The 24,284-nt window shown below is 34.0% G+C and overlaps 4 protein-coding genes across 4 annotated transcripts in view; 1 reads left to right on the top strand and 3 right to left on the bottom strand.

The window, feature by feature from the left end:
- The window catches only part of LOC149790453 (ADAM 17-like protease), a 29,001-nt gene extending 25,584 nt beyond the window's left edge, over positions 1-3,417 (bottom strand). Inside the window, exons 1-2 of the mRNA XM_089973460.1 lie at positions 3,301-3,417; positions 2,518-2,591 (exon numbers count right to left, since the gene is read on the bottom strand). Coding sequence (XP_089829586.1) covers positions 2,518-2,591; positions 3,301-3,392 — 166 coding nt within the window. The 5' untranslated portion in view covers positions 3,393-3,417. The remainder of the gene's footprint in view (positions 1-2,517; positions 2,592-3,300) is intronic.
- A 1,845-nt stretch (positions 3,418-5,262) lies between these two features.
- LOC149790452 (disintegrin and metalloproteinase domain-containing protein 17-like) lies at positions 5,263-15,668 on the bottom strand. Its single transcript, XM_089973221.1, has 6 exons — positions 15,626-15,668; positions 11,786-11,907; positions 10,296-10,362; positions 8,116-8,251; positions 5,762-5,862; positions 5,263-5,462 (listed from the first exon to the last, which is right to left on the bottom strand). The coding sequence occupies exons 1-6, from the start codon at positions 15,666-15,668 to the stop codon at positions 5,263-5,265; spliced, it is 669 nt and encodes a 222-aa protein (XP_089829347.1).
- A 3,187-nt stretch (positions 15,669-18,855) lies between these two features.
- Positions 18,856-20,367, top strand: LOC149790451 (uncharacterized). Its single transcript, XM_089973220.1, has one exon. It carries the CDS (start codon positions 18,856-18,858, stop codon positions 20,365-20,367), a length of 1,512 nt encoding a protein of 503 aa, XP_089829346.1.
- Positions 20,368-20,609: 242 nt separating this feature from the next.
- Positions 20,610-24,284, bottom strand: part of LOC149790450 (ADAM 17-like protease) — a 50,392-nt gene continuing 46,717 nt past the window's right edge. Inside the window, exons 11-12 of the mRNA XM_089973219.1 lie at positions 22,424-22,534; positions 20,610-20,707 (exon numbers count right to left, since the gene is read on the bottom strand). Of these exons, the coding sequence (XP_089829345.1) occupies positions 20,610-20,707; positions 22,424-22,534 (209 nt within the window). The remainder of the gene's footprint in view (positions 20,708-22,423; positions 22,535-24,284) is intronic.

The following is a 24,284-nucleotide window of genomic DNA, read 5'->3' as shown; positions in this document are numbered from 1 at the left end:
TTTTGTTCCTTTAGAGATTTAATATTTTTCATATCATGATATATATTAAATATCAATGATAATGTCTTGCAAAGTTTTATGATAAACTGCTATTGTGTTGTTTTGTTATTATTCAGATTATAGTGCTGTGTTCATGGCAAATAAGGCTGCAGAGCGTTTTGAAGCATCTGACTGTAATTTCCACATATCCCTAAAATCACATCCTTGGTTGATTTTGGCCACTGCAAAAAAACCTTAAGGTATTCCAAATGATATGTATGAACAGGGTTTTCCAAATGACATGTATGTATTGGGTATTCCAAATGATATGTATGCATAGGGTCTTGAAGTGGCATGCATGTATAGATTATTCTAAATGATATGTATGTATTGGGTTTCCCAAATGATATGTATGTATTGGGTTTTCCAAATGGTATGTATGTATAGGGTATTCCAAATGTTATGTATGTATTGATTGTTCCAAATGATATGTATTTATAGGGTATTCCAAATCATATGTATGTATAAGATTTTCCAAATGGTATGTATGTATTGATTGTTCCAAATGATATTTATGTATAGAGTATTCTAAATAGTATGTATGTATATGGTTTTCCAATGATATGTATGAATAAGGTATTCCACATGATATGTATGTATGGGGTATTCCAAATGATATGTATGCATATGGAAATGAGTATCTATGTATAGATCATTTCAAATAATATGTATGTATAGATTATTCAAAATATTATGTATGTAATGTATAGGGAAATGATTATCTATGTATAGATTATTCCAAATGATATGTATAGAAAATTATTATCTATGTATAGATTATTCTAAATGATATGTATGTATGTATAGGGAAATGATTATCTATGATCAGATTATTCCAAATGATATGTATGTATAGGAAATGATTATCTATGTATAGATTATTCCAAATGATATGTATGTATAGGAAATGATTATCTATGTATAGATTATTCCAAATGATATGTATAGGAAATTATTATCTAAGTATAGTATAGATTATTCCAAATGATATGTATGTATAGGAAATGATTATCTATGTATAGATTATTCCAAATGATATGTATGTATAGATTATTCCAAATGATATGTATGTAAATGGTATCAGCAGTATTCTGACGATAAAGTAATGAGAATACGCTATTTGGTAACCATGACAAAACCAAACATCCTGCCAAAATTATTGTAAAGTTAAAACCCTCCAGCCAAAGCAAATGTATACCTTGAAATAAAAGATAAAAAAGGAAATATGTTGCAACAGTTTCTTAAGAAGGCAAACAAATAATGACAAAGGCAAACAAAACAAAATGAAGACAAAGGCATACAAAATAAAGAATACAAAATAAAGATAAAGGAAAAAAAGGGGAAGGAATACAAAACAAATATGAAACAAATATAAAGGCAGCCAAAACAAAGATAAAGTCAAACATGTCACATTTTTTCTATATAAAACTATCATTTTTTAAAAAGTCCATGACTTTCCAAGTTGCAACCCCATCAAAGGATGCATCAAAGCAAACAGGTTATGTCCCTTAGTCACCAACCATGACATACATGAGGTTACCTCAATTAGTCACATTCTATGATGTGCATTAGCTTACCTCAGTTAGTCACTTCCTATGACATGCATTAAGTTACCTCAATTAGTCATCTTATATGAAGTGCTTTGGTTACATCAATTAATCACTTTCTATGATGTTCATCAGGTTTCAATTCATTAATAACCTCCTATGGCCTGCATTAGGTTATCTCAATTAGTCACCTCCTATGACATGCATTAAGTTACCTCAGTTAGTCATCTCCTATGATGTGCATTAGGTTACTTCCATTAATCATCTGTGACCTGCATTAGGTTACCTCGATTAGTCACCTCCTATGACATGCATTAAGTTACCTCAGTTAGTCATCTCCTATGATGTGCATTAGGTTGCCTCCTTTGATCAACTCCTATGACATGCATTAGGTTACTCCACCAATCACCTCTTATGACATACATTAAGTTAACTAAACTAATCACCTCCTATGAACTGCATTAAGCTACCTCAATAAGTCACCTCGTATGATGTGCATTAGGTTACCTCAATTAGTCAAATTAGTCTCATTCTATGATGTGCACTAGCTTACCTCCATTAATCAAATATGACCTGCATTAGGTTACCTCAGTTAGTCATTTCCTATGATGTGCATTAAGTTACCTCAATTAGTCACCTCCAATGATATGTATTAGGTTGCCTAAATTAGGAACCTCCTGTAACATGCAATTCTTCTATATTCCAAGCAGTATTTGAACCCATGTCTCTAAAACAGCTTCCTATGTCACTGTGACATATGACTTCTCTATCAAGAGTGCCACTAAAAAAATCTCAAACAAAGTTCCAAAAATTATGCTGATTCTGCTGAATTCTCTCAAACTCAAAGGTGTAAAACCATTTAAATAATCTTTTGGACACATCTGGTTTTCTAGCATTGTTCACTATGGTAAAAAAAATATATCCATCATACCTGTATCACAAAGACAAGAATGCAGTCCAAGGGATTCACAAAAGGCTTGGCACTCTCCATTAACACATGAACCTCTGAAAGAATAATAATAATAATAATAATACAGAGGACAGTATGTGCCATTCATTCACAACAAAACCTTGAATATTGTCAGTGATATCTAGACATATTTCTCACAGGCCTATATAAGATCCTTGAATGCACATCTAACTATACAAATTAGACATGAATTTGTAGCTAATGGATGTATCACCAAGTCCCACATACTTAGGCTTAAGTAATTATTATATTAGCAATTATGAGATTAGCAAGCTCCATAATCAGTCATTTGGAATTAGCATATTAGCAATTATGAGATTAGCAAGCTCCATAATCAGTCATTTGGAATTAGCATATTAGCAATTATGAGATTAGCAAGCTCCATAATCAGTCATTTGGAATTAGCATATTAGCAATTATAAAATTAGCAATCTCCATAATTAGTCATATGTAATTAGAGTATTAGCAATTATGAGATTAGCAGTTCTCTAATTAGTCTTAAGTAATTAGCATATTATTATGAGATTAGCAAGTTCTAGGCACTTATGTTTTGCTATGCATACACAGGTGAGACAACCAGTTCAGCCAAATAGGCACTTATGTTTTGCTATGCATACACAGGTGAGACAAAAACTCACTCAACAAGGCATATATGTTTTGCCAAGCTAACAAACATGTGACAATAACTCACCTAATAAGGAACCTTTATTTTGTCATAATAGCACAATTGAAAACAGAACTCACCCATTGAGACAACTTGTGCCATCAGTTTTGGCAGGCCCTTGTGGACAATCAGTAGAGGAACCAGTCATAAAGTTAAGGAAGACAATTTTCATAGTTCTGTAATCTGATTGGTTAAAGACTTTTCTGTGAAAAAGTCTAAGTATCGTACAAGTTAGAGAATTAGAGAGGGTATAGGGGTTGGTGCTTATAGGCAATGTGATGGTTGCCATTTACCTGCAGACCTGGGTTCAAATCTCCATAGAGTACAAAATAAAACTGTCCAACCGGTATGATAATGATATTTATTCATATTCATACAAATTCTGTTAGTATTAACAAGCATTCTCCTGCAGAATCCAGGAATAGCACTTTCCATTGTGTTTGGTGTATACTTATGATCCTATCATTATTTCTGTATATCTTGATTTCTGTCTTAGGAATACGGAATGACTGTGTACAGATGAGAATGAATTACTAGGTTGACATGAGTGTGTCTGCTATGCATGATGCCTATACCACTGACTCTGTAGCATTGTGCAACATGGTGTTGCTTATAGGCAAGGAAATGGGTGCCGTTTACCAGTGGACTCGGGCTTTAAAATCTCCATGGAGTACGAATTAAATTACTCTAACCTGTATGATTATTATATATATATATATATATATATATATATATATATATATATATATATATATATATATATATATATATATAGAGAGAGAGAGAGAGAGAGAGAGAGAGAGAGAGATATTTGTATATATTTAGATAAGCAGATAACATTATCTCATTTTTGCTAAACTTGTCGTTTATGCACGAAACATCAAATTCTTGTACTGTCTCTGTGTGACATGCATTTTGTCTCTTGAATGTTGAGTTTAAGTACCCAATACAACAACTTTAGTTGTTCCGATTTAATGCTCAGTGAGGAAAAGGTATATGTATTGAAATGTATTTCATAATATCATTTTCATAACTTTATGTCTGACAAAATGTCCCACTCAATAAAGAGAATGTTGTTTTGCCACAATTTCTGGAATGTATATGTTCATTACATTCCACATGGTTAACGATGGCTGACTCTAAAAAAATTTAAACACCTGGACTGACAAATTTGTTCTTCTGTTTGTGTTAATGACATCACACACAAAACATCACAATCGATATTTTGTCAAATCTCAGTCATGAGAACAGATTCATCCTTTTGCTGTTGAGACTTCTTGACGTCTTCAGATTTCTGTACTGACATCATCTCTTTCTCTTATTCATGAAGGGTAATGTTTCAAGTGTATATTTAAGATCTCTGATAATTCCCGTAATCATTCCAGTTCTGTGTCTTTCCTTTGATCTTATTACTTGTTAAATACTTAATCAGAATAAATTTATGCAATAAACTTATTTGATTCATCGCTTTTACTATTGAACAACCAAATTTTAAAAAACCTAAACAGGTGCTTTGTTTACTCAATTTATATAAACTTTCCAAGTTTAAAAGGGTTTTGCTTTTAAAATAAAGATTCAAAATTTGTTATTTAAACAAATTATTTTAGAAAGTCCAAGACTTTTTCAGGTAAAAAAATGTCACCAAAAGAACTGCTTGAAAGAGTTGATATTATAAAACTTCTGTCTCACAGTCCTGAAGTTAATAAACTCAACAAGAAAGTGCTCAAAGTCAGTTGAGGTTGGCCCTTCATTAGGTATACATTTGCCAGGCAATGTGCATCTCATACAGTACTGACTTATCCCATACTCATCTCTGTGATTTGTTTTATATACAACATATTGATTGGTACAATACTTTAAAAATCTTACGTGGGATTTTACATTTAGAAACAGGTGACTTGCGGGGCATCTTTATCTGCTTTTTCATTACCTTTAGTACTGACATGACTGGGTAGCCAAATGTACAATGTTTTCTTTCCAGACTGTACAAGTAGATGTTTATGTATGACTCAGGATATCAAGAGATTGTCAAATTTAAGATTTTATATGGTTTTCAGTGTGGAAAGTGAATCCAAAACAATAATGAAACGAGTTTTTGGAGAGGTTTCAATATGGTGAAATGATTTAAGCATGGTGGTAACTTCTATGGTAAAGATGGCAGCTGTACTTAGAAACAGACTGGAGATGGTGTTATAAGGTGTAGCAACAGCTGCTGAAGCCTTGTCTCCATCTTTAGAACCATCTGGTTATAAGAACATATGACCAAAATATGAGGCTCTCATTTCATTGAATTTACTTTGAAAACTGGGAAGATTGGTAGCAGACATTTTAAACAGTGAAGATCAAATATTTTTTTGTGAATTTTAATAACCACAATGGAGATTTTGTGATTAAAATGGATAAAAAGTCTTAACGTTTTTATTTTTTTATTTACATCATCTGAAAGGACCTAAACACTCTTTGTAAAAATGAAACACAGAAACACAATATCATAACATAGTGGGTAATTTTGGTGTGAATAATAATGTAAAGGATATTCACAATACGATGCATTTCGGCACAACCCATCAATCTCATCAGCACATTTTGTTCCCACTGACGCACGCTGACATTGTGAAGTACAGCACCTTGAGTTGGATGGACTGAAATATAAAGACAGTGTTTGACATAATACCTTAGCATGCTTTAATCAGTGCACAGCACTCTTTTTCATCAAAACTGGCCCAAAAATATCCAAATTCTAAATGTAGATCTCTTGATCCCATCATCCAAAGTAGCAGAAAAGCAGCTGCTAAAACATGCCTAGAACATCATTAGTTTCTTGCGACTTATAATCATACGTACAATGTTTCTCCGAAGACCAAGTACTTACTTGTATATTTGTCCAAAAGTAGCAGGTGGGCTTATTATCAATCATATTCCAAGTAAATATTTATCAAACTTTTATATAAATGGGTGATGAGCTTATCATGTTGCATGGGTTTATTTTTTCTTATAAAGATGGACCAAAAAAAGGAGATAGCTCTTCTGTTATGTTCATGCACATGATAGAGCCAGTGTTTATGTATAAATGGGAAAACCGATCATTATGCATCAGTTTTTTATCTGATAAATATGGTACAAAAAGGGAGATAACTCTTTCAGTGTGCACATACATGAGTGGGACACTGATAAACCTATCATCAAGCATGGTCTTATCATCTGATAAATATGGTAAACAAAGGGAGCAAACTCTTCAGTATGTACATACACATCAAAAGGACATGCTGTCAATGTGCTATAAGGATAAGAATAAACTCATGCAATTTACAACAATTATAATTATGTATGTTTTATGTTGATTACAGTCTTGTCTACACGTAATGCATAAATTTTTATGTCAACTTATCCACAATTACTTCCACATTCTGAACCTATGATTTTCACTGTCTTTATTTAATTAAATCATAGGTAAACATCATCAAAAATCTTGGCTATAAATGTAAAACGTGCATATAACATAAATTTCTGATCAGTAATATTGCAAAGACAAGTATCGTGTTTTAATCCTACAAGGTAAACTAAGTACTTGGCAAGATGAATAATTGTTAAAAAGCACACTTAAAAAAAGCTGGAAATATATAACTGTGAAGAAAAAGAAGCAAATACAGTTAAAGGCCCTTCAACAGTCATAGTCATTATAAAGCCAGTGTTGAGTTTTCCCTCTCCAGTACAGTATATAGTTGCTTATAAGTTAAATCCAGTGGCAAAATATATAGACCCTGATCTGCCATTGCATAAAGCAGCAGCAGATCATAGTCCATGTTGTGTGTTCCTCTGACTACTCCTAACAAGCCGCACAGACCCAGATCTGCTGGTGCATTATAAGATGACAGATCCAGGTCAGTGTAGTCTGCAGTTTGACTTGATTTATAAGTGAGCATATACAGTAACCCCACCCCTCAATGTATTTCACCTTCCTATCAAGCTGCACCTTAACCCTTTACCTCATAGAGCATAGTTACAAAGTGCAGCATGCTATAAATAGAACACCTGTTACTTATTCGACTCTATACGCATAGGCCTGCCTCTTAACTGTTAAGCAATGTAGTGCATGTTACATTTAAGAGAAATTTTAACCATTTTACATTTTTGGTACACATCTACTATGTGTGGAAAAATTTAAGAGTAAAGTCCGATTGTTATAGCTGTGTAATTATTTTTCACGGAAGAATTTTTTATATGCTTTAAAATCTGGAGAGAACTCGTTCACCGTCAGGTCAGTGAGGCCATGTGACCAACCGTAGCTGCCATTTCTCATACTCGAAATTTACAAGTTTTTCGTCTGTGTCTACATCACTAAGTCATCTGAATTTAATAATTTATAAAAACTAATTGCTGCCTACATCAATATCAGAGCCTTTACCTAGGTTATTGAATCTTTCATAGTTGTGATTCTAATCGTGAAAGCTTCGTAAGTATGAATGAAATCTGTGACCTCCATTTTGGAGAGTGGAGATTACGAACCAGTTACTTTAAATAGCAGATATCAACCAGAGCATAAACAGTGACCACGTGATCTGACATAATTGTCATTTGCAGAAATGAATGTAGTATTTAATAGAGGGTTTTTCCCGAAGGCAACGCTACGAAAACTGGCTTAAAATGGCTGATGTTTACAGCAAACGTCAAAAGGCGCTTCCATGCGAATGGAGTAGAGGTGTCCAAAGGCGCTTGCATGAGGTAAAGGGTTAAAACATACACAACATACAGAGAACTTCATTTTTTGACCATTAGGTATCATCAGTACCAGTTTTATTATTCAGGAAACAATTTTTTTAAAATATAAAATTAAGTATACATTGTTCAGTTGCCAAGAATAATTTTCTACCTTAGGATACATTTGTATTGCAAACCTGCAAAGTGCCAAAGATTTCAAGGTACAGTCAGTTGCACAGCACTCATCATAGCCAAATCTACCAAGTATCCCAGCATCGCAAACTTCCCCTATGTCTAGACGTCCATTTCCACACAGGTTTTCACTGGCTATAACTGAAATTGATTACATAAATATTTGTATTCACTGTCAAGCACCAGCATTAATAACAGTGCTTTTAACACACTGACAACCACTGAATTTACTGTTTGAGACTGATTTAGCACATGAAGTATAGGTTTTATTATGATTTGAGAATGTAGCTATCCAATAATATATAACAGCATTAAAAACAAATTCTGCAACAATATATTGCGTTGATATCAGTACTACTGCTGAATTATTCCAATATATACTGCATGACAATACATCAATAAAGGTGATGCACCATGATACACAGATTAAAGCTGTGATAAGAAAGAAGCTGATGAGCTTTAAATAAAAGACTCTAAGATTTTGGCAATGTTCAATTGTGTATAATTCATCTGCTTGACACTAGTTACTCCCTTCAGTAATTTGGACTCAAGATTATTTTTTTTATTGGACTTGTATTATTTGCTATCATGAAAATCCCTTTGCCGATTCTAAAAAGAGTATTTGGAAAAATTGTGTATTCTTGGCCCAATTAGCACCTGAGCTTAATATGATGTTGGCATGACAGTCATCAGAAAACCAAAAGGTATTTTCAGTGGAGCCATTTTTTTCATACAAATTCTTTCAATTTTCAGAGTTGGCACTAACTATCTTAGCAGATTAATCCCAAAATGAAATAGCATACTCATGAAAATCTCAGTCTAAACCACCAATAATTTGAACACAGGTCAAGATTGGTCATGTGATCTCACCCTAAACCACCAATAATTTGAACACAGGGCAAGATTGATCATGTGATCTCACCCTAACCCACCAACAATTTGAACACAGGGCAAGATTGATCATGTGATCTCACCCTAAACCACCAATAATTTGAACACAGGTCAAGATTGGTCATGTGATCTCACCCTAAACCACCACTAATTTGAACACAGGGCAAGATTGGTCATGTGATCTCAGCCTAAACCACCAATAATTTGAACACAGGGCAAGATTGATCATGTGATCTCACCCTAAACCACCGAATACAGTCCTTCCCATAAGACTCACTATCATCTCTGTCTCGTTCTTCTTAACATCTTGTTTAGAGCCCCAAATATGCACTCACATGAATCCACTGAAAGCCTAGCTGTAAGCCTCTGTTAAATGAAAAACTTGCCTTGACCCAATCTTTGCTTCTTATTGTACAGACCCTGAAACACTTCAATAAACCAAACAAACTGTGGTTGGAGAATGAACAGTAATTGGATGAAAAACAATGATAAACTCAAGAAAAATTAATGGAAAACAGATGCAAAATGAATGGAAATGGTTTGTGATAATGACTGATAAATGCATTAATGTACCATGGACAGTGTTAAAATGAGGGGTACAGTACCAGTATCAGTTATAATGAGGTATTGTATCATGAATGGCATAATAATGAGGGGGTATTGTACCATGAACAGTGTTATAATTAGGGGTATTGTGCCAAAGAGCAACTTATAATGAGGTGGTACTGTGCCATGTACAGTTATAATGAGGGCTACTATACCATGTGCACCATCAGCTTAATCTTAGTAAATCATGCACAAGTCTACTTAAAGGTCAACATTTCTGCTACCCTATCAAAAGCCATTCATCAGAAGAGTAGTGATGATAACATTCTGAATTGTTTTCATTAACAACCTGAAAATGTCTTTCACATTTTCATACTTTGTATTCCATACTCACATAAAAATTAACAACAAGGTAATAGCTAGCCTAATGTATTCTATACTCACATTCAAATTACCAACTTATCAAAGCAATAGCTAGCCAAATGTATTCTTTACTCCCATTCAAATTACCAACTTATCAAAACAATAGCTAGCCTAATGTATTACATACTCACGTTCAAATTACTTACTTACCAAAGCAATAGCTAGCCTAATTTATTTTATACTCACATTCAAATTACCAATCAAATTACCAACTTAACAAAGCAGTAGCTAGCCAAATGTATTCTATACTCACATTCAATTTACCAACTTACCAAAGGAATAGCTAGCCTTGTATTCTATACTTACATTCAAATTACCAACTTACCAAAGCAATAGCTAGCCTTTTTGCTCAAAACTGCATTGATGCTATTTATACTACAACTTGAGAATTTCTGAAAAGAAACAAGAAAAAAGAAACTGACACAAGTCTGCAAATGACTTACAAAGCAAAGATACAAAGGAATCATTATAATGGTATGCCCTAATTTGTAAATATATTAAGAATCCTTATAATGGTATGCCATAATTTATAAATATATTAGGATTCCTTATAATGGTATGCCCTAATTTATAAATATATTAGGAATCCTTATAATGGTATGCCCTAATTTATAAATATATTAGGAATCCTTATAATGGTATGCCCTAATTTATAAATATATTAGGAATCCTTATAATGGTATGCCCTAATTTATAAATATATTAAGAATCATTATAATGGTATGCCCTAATTTGTAAATATATGTAACTGCTCAGGTCCAAAGTTGGCACTAACTAGATTTATGGCTGTAACATGTATGCCCCCAAAACGGATTAAAATATGTCAAAGCCAAAACAAACAAAAAAATAATTTTTAAAAATTTAAAAAGTTACTCTAATGTCATGAAAATCTCATCTAGTCATGTACATTTACATACAAAAAAACATGCTAGGATCCATACTGGGGGTGGGAGCAGGGTGGGGTAGTGATTCTGGCCAAACAGTCACTCCAGGGCCTGTAATTTTTCCCAAGTACAAAAAGAAAGCAAAATTAACTTCACCCTTTCTTGAGTTGACCCCCCCCCCCAGTCTATTGGGGCCATTTAATTCTTTCATATTCTGACTACAATATCATTCTTGTATCTTTCATCCATTCCATGAACATGTAAAATTGCTTAAAACATAGTATTTTGTGCTGTTAATCAACATTTGTGTCAATGAAATGATTGGTATGTGTTTGCTACATTTATATTTCAATCTGCACTGGAGCTGTGGTGGCTCAATGGTTAGAATGCGAATCCTACCATCAGACCAGCCTGGGTCAGCTACTGTGGTATATCCTTGCACAAGATACTTCACTCCAATTCCTTCAGTACTATATAACCAAGGGATCAGGCAGAGGAAAGAAGTAATTTTGCCCAAATATTTGAGTCCAGTGTGGATCCTGACTACATATTGAATGCCATTTATCTACACTTAATAGTTTTTTGTTAAAATGTGCTAACAACATTTAAGTCAAAAAGTTCAAAAAGGGAGCAAATGTGACCTAAATATCAAACAGGTCATTTACTTATAATGCAAGTATATTGTGATCTAATCTTGAATGTTTCCTGTAAATATATCAAGTCAAACATCAATGAACATAAATGACATCAGAAAAAAACAAATTTTAATATCAAAGAATTGACTCAAATCTCATAAAATATTTTGTTAAATCCATGTCATATACTCTTAAAGTATGACAGGTATGCAGTAGAAAATAACTGTCTTATGACCAAATTGTGTTTTGCTTTACTGAGCTACAACATAGTCACAAACAGGGGAGATAACTCTTACATTGTTGTTAGGATCCTCTCCTGTGACAGAGTAGGTATACATAACATATTTTCCAACACCAAACATTGAAGATGGAGCACAGCTTCCAGACCCTGGGTCATGCTCACTACCCAGATTGTGACCTGCAGAGAAAATTGCACAGGTTTTCATTTGTAACATGCAGGGATTTCTAATTATCTCATAACTAAATAACTACATAATTTCAAGGCTGAACACAAATCATGGCTATAAAAATACAGAAATACTGATAATGTTCATCTTAACTAGTCTTATAATGTCATGTCATACACATCCTTTGCCACATGGTGACTTGACACTTGGCAACACAACAAGTCCATGCTACCGAGTAGAGCAAAGTCCTTAATGTTAAGAGATAATCTTAAATTTGTGCTTATTTGACACAAAATTTAAGAAACTTGTGGCATATAATTTAATTCAGCCTGTCATAAATTTCATATCAGATGAACACCCATGCAAGATTGTGTATATATTATGAAACATTTTCCCAAGTTTGGTACCAGTGTTGTACCTTATGCACAAAATTGATGGTTTCCTACATTTCATTGTAAAATGTTTGCCCATGTGCAGGGGTGTGCTTCTTGAATTATTGATTTAAATGCAAATAATTATTTGTCTTTGAAAGTGGGTGCTTCCCATAATTGAAGGATGGGGGCACAATTTCCTTTGCCCATGAAATTCTAGGTGCAACAAAGAGGTAAATACTTCATATGCCATCTAACTAAATCTTTTCTCTGAATCAATGTTATTCAATGAATCAATCAATTTTTTCAATGGATCAATTAATGTTACTTTTGGATCAATCAATGTTATTCAATGGATCAATCAATCTTTAACAATGGATTAACCAATGTTATTCAATGGATCAATCAATGTTATTCAATAGATTTAATCTATGTTATTCTATGGTTCAATCAATTTTAGTTATTGATCAATCAATGTTATTTATTGAATCAATCTTTTTCTATGGATCAGTTAATGCTATTCAATGGACCAGTCAATCTTATTCTATGGATCAATCAACATTATTCAGTGGATCAATCAACGTTATTCAATGGACCAATCAATCTTATTACATGGATCAAACAATGTTTTTTAAAATTAGAATAATCAATGACTGCTAGCATAATTCCTTGGAATATGAATCCACCACAAGTTTTGGACTCTTCTGACACTCAATGTACATGATATTTTCAAAGTGAATACTTGTATTTTTGTCTGCACCATTTTATCTGCCTTGAACAAACACATACATAAGTGGAGGATTTCTATATTTTTAGATAAAGTTCTCAACCTAAACAAAACTTCATCTCAAAAAATACCACAAAACACATAATTTTATCTTGCAGTGTTCAAATAATAACAAATAAAATTCTAATAATAACAATTACTTCCTAACCATGAAGTAAAATGTCTGGTTGATGAATTGTCTCTATTTACTTGCAATAAACATCATCTGTAGGTACCTTTCACACCAAACACTCTTCTTCCTTGCTGCAGCATCATGTGATATTAATGCTCAATGATACGAACACCTTACTTAGCATACCCAATTTATGAAATTCTTATCCAGAGCTCTGATCTTAATGTAAAGCCATATAATTGCCTGATCTCAGTGTAAAACCATTTAATTGCCTGATCTCAATGTAAAGCCATATAATTGCCTGATCTCATTGTAAAACCATATAACTGCCTGATCTCAATGTAAAGCAATATAATTGCCTGATCTTAATGTAAAACTATACAATTGCCTGATCTCAATGTAAAGCCACATAATTGCCTGATCTCAATGTAAAGCCATATAATTACCTGATCTCAGTGTAAAACCATATAACTGCCTGATCTTAATCTAAAACCATATAATTGCCTGATCTCAATGTAAACCCATATAACTGCCTGATCTTAATGTAAAACCATATAATTGCCAGCTCTCAATGTAAAGCAATAAAATTGCCTGATATCAATGTAAAACCATATAACTGCCTGCTCTCAGTGTAAAACCATATAAATGCCTGATCTCAGTGTAAAACCATATAATTGCCTGATCTCAATGTAAGGCAATATAATTGCCCAATCTTAATGTAAAACCATATAATTGCCTGCTCTCAATGTAAAGCAATATAATTGCCTGTTCTTAATGTAAAACCTCATAATTGCCTGATCTTAATGTAAAACCATATAACTGCCTGCTCTCAGTGTAAAGCCATATAATTGCCTGATCTCAGTGTAAAACCATATAATTGCCTGATCTCAATGTAAGGCAATATAATTGCCCAATCTTAATGTAAAACCATATAATTGCCTGCTCTCAATGTAAAGCAATATAATTGCCTGTTCTTAATGTAAAACCATATAATTGCCTGATCTTAATGTAAAACCATATAACTGCCTGCTCTCAGTGTAAAGCCATATAATTGCCTGATCTCAGTGTAAAACCATATAATTGCCTGATCTCAATGTAAGGCAATATAATTGCCCAATCTTAATGTAAAACCATATAATTGCCTGCTCTCAATGTAAAGCAATATAATTGCCTGTTCTTAATGTAAAACCATATAATTGCCTGATCTTAATGTAAAACCATATAATTGCCTGCTCTCAATGTAAAGCCATATAATTGCCTGATCTCAGTGTAAAACCATATAATTGCCTGATCTCAATGTATGGCAATACAATTGCTTGATCTCATTGTAAAGCCATATAATTGCCTGATCTCAATGTAAAACCTTATAACTGCCTGATCTCAATATAAAGCCATATAATTGCATACTTGTTTCAAAATGTATGTTTAATGTAATTATTTTATTATAATTACAAAAAATCTACATACTACTCAATATGAAACTAACAAATTCCAACAGAAACATGGCCCTAATTCAATTACCATTAAATACGTTACTTACCCAGTTCTACTCATGTTAATGCATTAGGATCAATCGTTGAAAGGTACATGAAAATAAAGAAAAGTCATATAAATATGTTTTTTTGCATGAAATTACAAACAGGACATACACTTGTAAATATATAAGCTATTATGGGAAAATGAAGCAACATTAAACGTCATTGTACTGACATGCTGGGAAACTGGAATCGCTTGGATAATTGTGAGTCCAAATCAATACCAGCTGATGAAGAACAAAGTTATCCAAGTGATGCAAACTATACATTAAGTCATCTAAGATCTTATGATATGAACATCAGAAACTTTAACAGTTTCAGTACATTCCTAAAGTTTGTATAAGAATTGGTAGATGCTTATGGGCAATGGCATGTTGGTTACCTGTGTTCTATAAATAAAATAAAAATATTTTTCTTAAAATTAAGTTCTCACTAAATTTGCAAAGTTTTCATTCTTTGACAAATTTGTGATTAAAATGCTTGTCTCAATGATCCAGAATTTTAAATCACTGATGACAGTTATTATTTTAGTATTTTCCAACATTTTATTATTTTTCCTTTCAATTTTAAATCAAATTTACCAGTAATTAAATAAATGTAAGAACAGTGAATAAAGTCTAGAAAACAACATAAAACGTGAAGATAGAGGAGATTGTCTAAAATTGTGCATAATAAACTTTGGGCACACACACACACACACACACACACACACACATATGGTGACACAAGTATACTCATATACTCAAAAGGGTAATCAGTTACAGAAGCATTATATCCGAAGTTCCTCAAAGCCATTTTAATTTGGACATATCCAACTGATGAGCTAAATAACCAGTTGCTATTTCTCCATACTGGATATTTGAAATTAGACATCCATAATTATTATATCCAATTAATTTCATGACTTCTTAATTATGTACACACCCAACAGTTCCAAACTGAAAGCCAGTGCAGCATTAAAAGCCATCTCTGAACCTCGATTCTTTTCATAATCTCACAACTGAATAATGGTCAGACTGTACTCAGGTCTTTACTCAGTGACATTATTTCTAACATCAATCCATCATACCATGTAATGTGCGGCTTTGTGTTCATGCCTACAAGCTTCTAACAACGTAACTTTTGTCTCAGACCTAATTAAAACCAAACAAAAACACCAAAAGCAACAATAATAACCTTTAATATCATCCCAAAAATATTATTATTTTGGGAGAAAGCTTACTGTGAAACTCCACCAAATATATGTCTCACTAGTAATAGTCATGTACATGTAAGGTCATATGTCTTCTAGCAGATTAAAAACTATGCATTTTTTAAAGCATAATTAAAAATCATAAAAAGCAAAACAATAATGCTGTAGGATTCTAAACTAAATATTTATGACAGAAAATATAATTTGATGAATAAAAAGATGGAACTGGAAAAAGTGAATACTTAATGGATAACACTAAAACTGAAGCAGCAGTAATTCCAGAATGGACAACACATTTTTCAATACATCAGTTCATGAAATATATAAATGTTTTCTTATTATATAAGATAAATAACATCTTTTACACTGATTTGTCATAAATGACAGATATGTCTGACTGATTTGTCATAAATGACAGGTATGTCTGACTCTGACTTGTCATAAATGACAGATATATCGACTCTGATTTGTCATTAATGACAGATATGTCTGACTCTGATTTGTCATAAATGACATATATGTCTGACTCGGATTTGTCATAAATGACATATATGTCTGACTGATTTATCATAAATGACTTTTAAAATAATTTTTGTTTAAAATGAAGCAATCAGACAGGTATTTAAATAAGCCTTATATGTAAAATGTCTATTGCAACAAGTATGAAAGTGCCTCGGGGCTTCTTTAAATAGCATAATGTAATCTCTGCCTTACAGTTCTCTGCCTCAACCAGGCATAGGAGGAGACCATTCCATTTCATGGGCAAATTTGTATTCCCAACAAAGAGTTAAATCATTTTCAAAATGATAGAGGAAAGAAAATATTAAGCAATGCCTAAACAAATTTAAGATGTGTGATAATTACTATTACTTTGTACTAATGTACCTCAAAAAAAGAGAGAGTATCAAATCTGATTGTAACAACAAACACCTTAACCCCTACAACTTAAATGGGTATGTTCCAAATTCAGTGTTCAACAACAAATAATGTATCAGCCTAGTTTAAAAATGCAACTAGCCCTTGTATATCTGAGAGACAGGAATCTGACATCTGTGTTACTCTCTATAATTGTCGCTTAAGTGCTTACTTAAGCATAGTTTATACACAGCAATAGGTGACCCAATCACTACCTATCCTGCAAATAGTCTGCATTAATAATGCATGAGATGTATTAATACATCACCTGCCAGCCAATCAAAACAGTCTCAGCTGTCATGTGCAGCATCTTTGTTCAACTGTTCTAATTTGGAGCTGAGAGCGATAGCACACATATTTTGGTCGAAAAAAATGTGCGTTACAAATTTTCTTTGTGAGTGCATCTTTTACTAACTTTCACAACATGCACTTTCCTTACTGGATCTATTATTCCTGGTTTATTTTCATCTTTCTATCCTGGGATTTCATCAGGAGTTTAATTGCCATTCACTGGACCCTCCGGGAGTTTACTTTGTTTACAAACTATGGTGTCACACTCTTCAAGACAGAGGGTCAATCCCACATGACTTGGACAATCCTTTCAACTGAACTACTCTCTATTTACAGTGGAAACTAGATTCTATAGGCATTAAGGTGTCTGTTGTTCTCCAAAACATGCCTTGATACAGCTATATATGGATAATGCACCTTCCACGAGTTCACGGCCTGCTGATCGTTTACTGAGACAAGACAGGAACAACCCAACTCAATCGCAACCCAGCACGTCAGTCTGAAGAAGAAGCAGCATTCCTCATTCCACATCTAATTTCACATCAATGTTGCCGTAGTGTGACCATTGTTCATGCTAATATGGCAGAGGGATTCACTTCACATCAACGTTGCCATAGTGTGACCATTGTTCATGATAATATGGCAGAGGGATTCACTTCAGCGGTAATCAGTGAAGTGGAAATGGCAGTACAATGTAGTATTCTGGAAGTAGGGGCTACTTCCAACATGGCCACCATTGCTGAAAACACATTGTGTACAGCCAACATAATGACCTCCATCCACTCCATTCAGTGTTCTATGTCTGACCTAATTAATTCCATTACTAACATCATAGCACAACAACAGGCATATTCTCTAGAGTTATTCTTAGGCGGCTCAACACTATCTCTCATCATTGCCAGTAGCCCAGCTTGCAACGTCGCTCGATCAGCTGATGCAGTCCCCAGGAGTTTTGCTGGAAATACTACCAGCAATTGACATGGTATCTGCAAGCCAGCAGAAGCAGATACTCGATGGTAAGCACATCAATCTTGCCACTCTTTTGCTACCACACACTGAATCGGATCTATCAAATCACGATGACAAGGCTGGGAAGAATGATCCCCGATTACTTAAGCATCTCAGTCTAAGTAAGTTTATAACGGCTTTCGGAAAATTTAAATGAATCATCTGTTCAGTTTATCCCAACAGATAACATGAACTGGACATGTACGAGACCAACATTATAATAACTGGGCTCTGGGGGAGCATGTGGCTCTTCAGCTGTTGATTGGACGCAGAAAAACAATGACATGCAACATCTGCCAATCTGTTGCTCACCCAATGACTTTTGCCCACAAAAAACATGCACTGCCACACTTATTGTGAACATAGGCAACAGAAAAAAATGGATATTGACAAGTACAGCTGGCCTAGACAGATGATGGATGGAAAAGAACTCTGTAACAATTTTAACTCCATACACAGTTCCCACCAAACTATTTGCCAGTTCTTACATACCTGCAATCAGTGCAGGGCCAAAACACATGGAGCAGCTGCCTACCCAAACAATCCATTACAAAGTTTTTCCAGCAATGGTACATGCAATTTCAATACCCCTCGCAAAATCAGTGCCAGATAAGACGCAACAAATCTGACCTACTTTCTCGCCACATGCTTCCACCCCCACTGACATTAACAGATTGAACTCCTTAATCATCCAGATCAGAACTTTGTTCAATATTTGTCTTCTGGTCTGAGAAATGGTTTCGACCCTATGGTGCAAAAAACTCACTTGCCTACAAAAAAGTGCAAAAACCTGCTTTCTGCTTCTAAACAACCATATATTGTGGATCAGTTATTGGCAAAGGAATGTGTCAAAGGTTTCATGCTTGGCCGTTTCCCATCTCCACCATATCCTGAATACAGAGTCAGTCCTATCAGCATCACAGAAGGTAAATATTCAAAAAAGAAGAGACTTATCATTGACCTTTCCTCTCCCCATGGGGATCACATGCATACAAGTATCAACGAACTTATTGTCAAGGATAGATGCTCCCTAAGCTATGTCAAGATTGATGATGCCATTCGAATTATTCAGAGTTATGGTAAGGGAGCTATTATGTGCAAAACTGACATTTCAGATGCTTTCAAACAGATTCCCATTGCACCTTCACAATGGCACTTGTTCTGCGTAAAATGGAAAGAACATTATTATGTTTGTGTTTGTCTTCCTTTCTGGTCATATTCAAGTCCAAAATTATTTGATACCTTATCTCAGGCGATTTGTTGGATAGCAAAACAAAATTATGGTATTGACGTCATCTTGCACCTCCTTGATGATTTTCTTACAACAGATCCTCCTTCTGCATGTGGTGAGAGAACGATGGCTTTGTTGACTTTAATTTTCAACATATTGAAGATTCCTACAGCTCCAAGCAAGACCATTGGCCCATGTACAGTAAAATATTTGGGAATAATTCTGGAATCAGAGCAAATGCAAGCACGTTTACCGCAGGATAAAGTGGAGCATATTGTGAACTACATTAAATACATTTCTGACAAACAAAGTGTCCACCAGCAAGAACAGCTCCAGTTACTGGGCCACTTAAATTTTGCTACTTGTGTTATCCTACCAGGGCATGCGTTCTTGTCATATCTCATACAATTATCTACCAAAGTCAGGGAACTCGATTATTACATACACTTAGATACAAATTGCAGAGAGGAACCATATATGTGGCACCAATTTTTAGCTTCGTGGAATGGAGTTTCTATGTTTCTCGGCAATCAGTCCACTACATTGGATGATCTTGAATCATGCACAGATGCTTCATCCAAAGTAGAGTATGGGGGTTATTTCAAAACTCACTGGTTTGCAGCTGAATGGTCTGATGATCTTCAAATGCTTATTTCTGTGGAGGATGATTTCTCTATGGCATTCAGGGAGTTGTATCCTATTGTTGTGGCTGCCATTATTTGGGGTGCAGAATGGGCAGGCAAACGCATAATATTTATATGTGATAATATGGCCACAGTGAAGATACTTCAAAAGGGGAGATCTAAATGTACACATATAATGAAATTAATGTGTAAACTTACATGGTGTGTGGCTTCTTGTAACTTTTATTTTTCTGCCAAACACATTCTGGGAATTATCAATAATACAGCTGATGCTTTGTCCCGCTTTCAATTTCAGAAATTTCATGCACTGGTTCCAGATGCAGATCTACAACCCTGCAAATGCCCCCCACCCTCAGAGGTCTTATGGACCTGGATAGAGAGGTAGACTTTATGGAACCAGTCTTTAAGCCCTGCTACACAAATCGCCTACAACACTGCATTCAATGTTTTTAGGACCTTCATGCTGATGTGTGGCTTTGCCTCAAACATGCAACTTTTGCCAGATATTACGGAGAACACCTTAATCTATTTTGTGACACATTGCGCAAGAGCCTCAACCTGAAGCATTCTACAATAACATTGTGTCTTTGTGGCATTAGGTTCAAGAATATGCAGACTGGCATGCAATCAAAATTCATCCTCAGACAGAAATGCTCTTCTGCATCTTGCCACCATCCTCCAGGCCATCCAAAAAACCCAAGGTTCATCTGCAAAACTGCGCCAGCCTATTACATACAATATCCTGACAAGCATTTGTACAATTCTGCAAGGAGGAGTATTTGACACACACACAGATTTGTTGTTGTTGACTGTCTGCATAGTTGCTTTCTTCAGATTTCTGAGATGTGGGGAATTCACTGTTCGGGATTCCTTCGATCCAAATGTTCATCTCTGTGTTGGTGATGTGGACTTCCACCTAGAAACTGCATTTCTCAAAGTTAAAATCATCAAAAACTGACCCTTTCCATAGGGGTGTGACCATTCAGTTACATGCCACGGGTGGCGCTATATGTCCATACTCTGCTCTGAAGACTTTTGTGCAATTCATTAGATGTTCATCACCTCAGCCATATGCCCCACTTTTCATTATGGCTACAGGTCAAGCGTTATCAAGAGCTGTGTTCCTTAATCATATGTGACTTGTCTACTGTAAGATGGGACTGGACAATTTCCCAGTATAGTGGCCATTCATTCCGTATAGGTGCAGCTACTTCAGCTCTAATGGCCCAGCTGGAAGACCATATAATCACAGTTTTGGGCCGATGGTCTTCAGATTGTTACACCTCTTAGTACTATTCGGGTAGCGCAGAGGGCCATGGCCATGGATGCGGATAGTAATACACAGCGACCATGATCATGCTGCATTCAACATACAGGGATAGAAGGTCTCACACTGACACTGTTCTTCCATCCTGGGTGTGTTTTTCTGGATCCACTTCATCGCTACTGTAACATGTGATGTAACTGCTTTGGTTCCAGTTATATATATATATAAGTATTAGGAGTAAAAAATGGATTCATATATCTATAATTATAATATATAGACAGAAGCAAGATAGAAAGAAGAACCACCAAACCATGACTATATATATATATATAGTCAGTCATCTTCAAAGAAGCATTGGAGGATAATAATAAAAGATAGTTACTGTCACTAGTATATTCTTTTTTATTATAATTATGGCCTAGAGTACACTAATTTTGTTCTACGGATATTATATGTACTGCAATACAATATAGTTAAAAAGCACATAGGGTGTGTGAATGTTGTTGTGTCTTAAATTCAGGACCCTGGGGAAATTGTTCAGTTACAAGTTTTTGATGAACTCAGGACCCTGGGGAATTTGTTCAATTACAAGTTTTTGATGAATTCAGGACCCTGGGGAAATTGTTCAATTACAAGTTTTTGATAAATTCAGAACCCTGGGGAAATTATTCAATTACAAGTTTTTGATAAATTCAGAACCCTGGGGAAATTGTTCAATTACAAGTTTTTGATAAATTCAGGACCCTGGGGAAACTGTTCAGTTACAAGTTTTTGATAAATTCAGGAGATAAGCTCTGATACTCTTTTCTCTTGTTCTTTGTGGCTAATGATTGTTGAAATAATCAGGACAACATAAAGAAAAAGCAACTGCATCAAGCAATATCATTTCCAATGTCTAACATACCAAATTAGCTAACAGTCATTTGAGTTCATCTGTCAATTATATCTAGCAAATACATCAAATTTAGGATCATATATATATATATATATATATATATATATATATATATATAACTGCTTATGAAATTATTCAAACCACCACCAATTAATGTATCTCAAAGCCATTACATAAGAACCTAAATAAAAGTTATATTTTTAAATGTTTAGATCCCAAACTCACCTGAACATTAAAGGTTATTATCAAAATGTAATTTCAGCATGTGTGGATTCTTACCGTGGGCAGTCACTAGTATGGCCTGGGTCTGAAGCACGGTAGCACCATTACCATTTCTGTATGAACTCCAGGCTGTATTTGCTGTGAGAATCCTTCCATTTTTGGAGGCAGCTAGAACGTAACATTACGGACATTATTTTTACTATTATAGACAATATATTATGAAAACGAATAAGGCATTTTTATTAGATGAACAATGATCACAGTACATGTATATCTAATGGTTCTCCTTAGATTAATAGACCACAATGTCTTATGGCCTTTTGAGTTGACTAACATTTTGTCCTGTAGTCATTATTATTGGTCCTTCAAACTGAGTGTCTGGGACACCCAACAGTTTTGAATAAATTTTCCCTGAAGACAAGCTTGAAATTTATTATTATTGAGATTTTTAAATGGATTCAATAAAAACTTTAACACAAGCTTGAAATTTGGTTTCATTAAAAACATGGACTCAATAAAAACTTTAACACAAGCTTGAAATTTGGTTTCATTAAAAACATGGACTCAATACAAAACTTTAACACAGTCTTGAAATTTGGTTTCATTAAAAACATGGACTCAATAAAAACTTTAACACAAGCTTGAAATTTGGTTTCATTAAAAACATGGACTCAATAAAAACTTTAACACAGTCTTCAAATTTGGTTTCATTAAAAACATGGACTCAATACAAACTTTAACACAAGCTTGAAATTTGGTTTAATTTAATGCGTACAATTTTTAGCAAGTAGCAAATTTAAAGTAAAATATTTTTGCAGGTATATGTTTTTAAGTGAGTGTGAAATATTAGCAAATTTGGCAAAAAACTACAGTTGCAAAAGTAGTTTTGCTAAAACAAACTGATATGATATAGACGGTTTATATGTGAAGTGGAAACATTATGTATTGCCATGAGTGACTTCTCGACTCATGACTAAACAAAATGTTTCTACTTCACTCGTGAAATATTTCCTCGAATCTACTACAAAAATGTAGATTTTCTTTCAATTATATATTCTAAAGGCAAAAACCTTTAATTTGCATGGATTTGTTTCTCTTTTGTATTTCAGTGCAAATACCAGTTGCACTGCTATATCGATAACAATAAGTTCCAAACTTTTACAATAAGTTTAGGCCAGCAAATGTTTACAAAGTTATTTTGTATATATAATCTTTCAATTGTGTATTTGGTTATATTAATGCATGTTTTCAGTGGAAAATGAAAAGATTTTATTTGAATAACACCATTCATGCAATTGACACTAAACAATGCATGATTTCTACATCACAGTATATGCAATTGACACTAAACAATGCATGATTTCTACATCACAGTTCATGCAATTGACACTGAACAATGCATGATTTCTGCATTACAGTTCATGCAATTGACACTAAACAATGCATGATTTCTACATCACAGTTCATGCAATTGACACTGAACAATGCATGATTTCTGCATTACAGTTCATGCAATTGACACTGAACAATGCATGATTTCTGTATTACAGTTCATGCAATTGACAGTAAAAAATGCATGATTTCTACATCACAGTTCATGCAATTGACACTAAACAATGCATGATTTCTACATCATTTTCAGGCATGATTACGATTGCGATGACAGTTACAGGCGCTACTTAAACAATTTCATTACCATATGCAGTCAATAAGTTCTTTTAAAATTGTGTACCAGTGGCAAAAATTACGATACTATAATTAATTACTGTAATTATGATACTGTAATTAATTACTGTAATTATGATACTGTAATTAATTACTGTAATTATGATACTGTATGTCAAATAACAATATATTTGTATTACAATTTTCATGATTCGTGTAGAAAAATAATTACAAAAAGCTTATCGCTGAAGCC

Source organism: Sinohyriopsis cumingii, chromosome 10 (assembly GCF_028554795.1).
Source record: "Sinohyriopsis cumingii isolate HCF-2022 chromosome 10, ASM2855479v2, whole genome shotgun sequence".
Classification (NCBI taxonomy): domain Eukaryota; kingdom Metazoa; phylum Mollusca; class Bivalvia; order Unionida; family Unionidae; genus Sinohyriopsis; species Sinohyriopsis cumingii.
This window is presented reverse-complemented; position numbering and strand designations above follow the sequence as displayed.

Bases quoted from the DNA above. Each gene is read 5' to 3' on its own strand.
- LOC149790451 (XM_089973220.1), top strand. From the start codon at position 18,856: ATGGTGCAAAAAACTCACTTGCCTACAAAAAAGTGCAAAAACCTGCTT.
- LOC149790452 (XM_089973221.1), bottom strand. From the start codon at position 15,668: ATGGCTTTTAATGCTGCACTGGCTTTCAGTTTGGAACTGTTGG. The intron at 11,908-15,625 runs GTGTGTACATAA...TTTTCTCTGCAG, and splicing joins TTTCAGTTTGGAACTGTTGG to GTCACAATCTGGGTAGTGAG. The intron at 10,363-11,785 runs GTAAGAGTTATC...GTTTCTTTTCAG, and splicing joins GAGAGGATCCTAACAACAAT to AAATTCTCAAGTTGTAGTAT.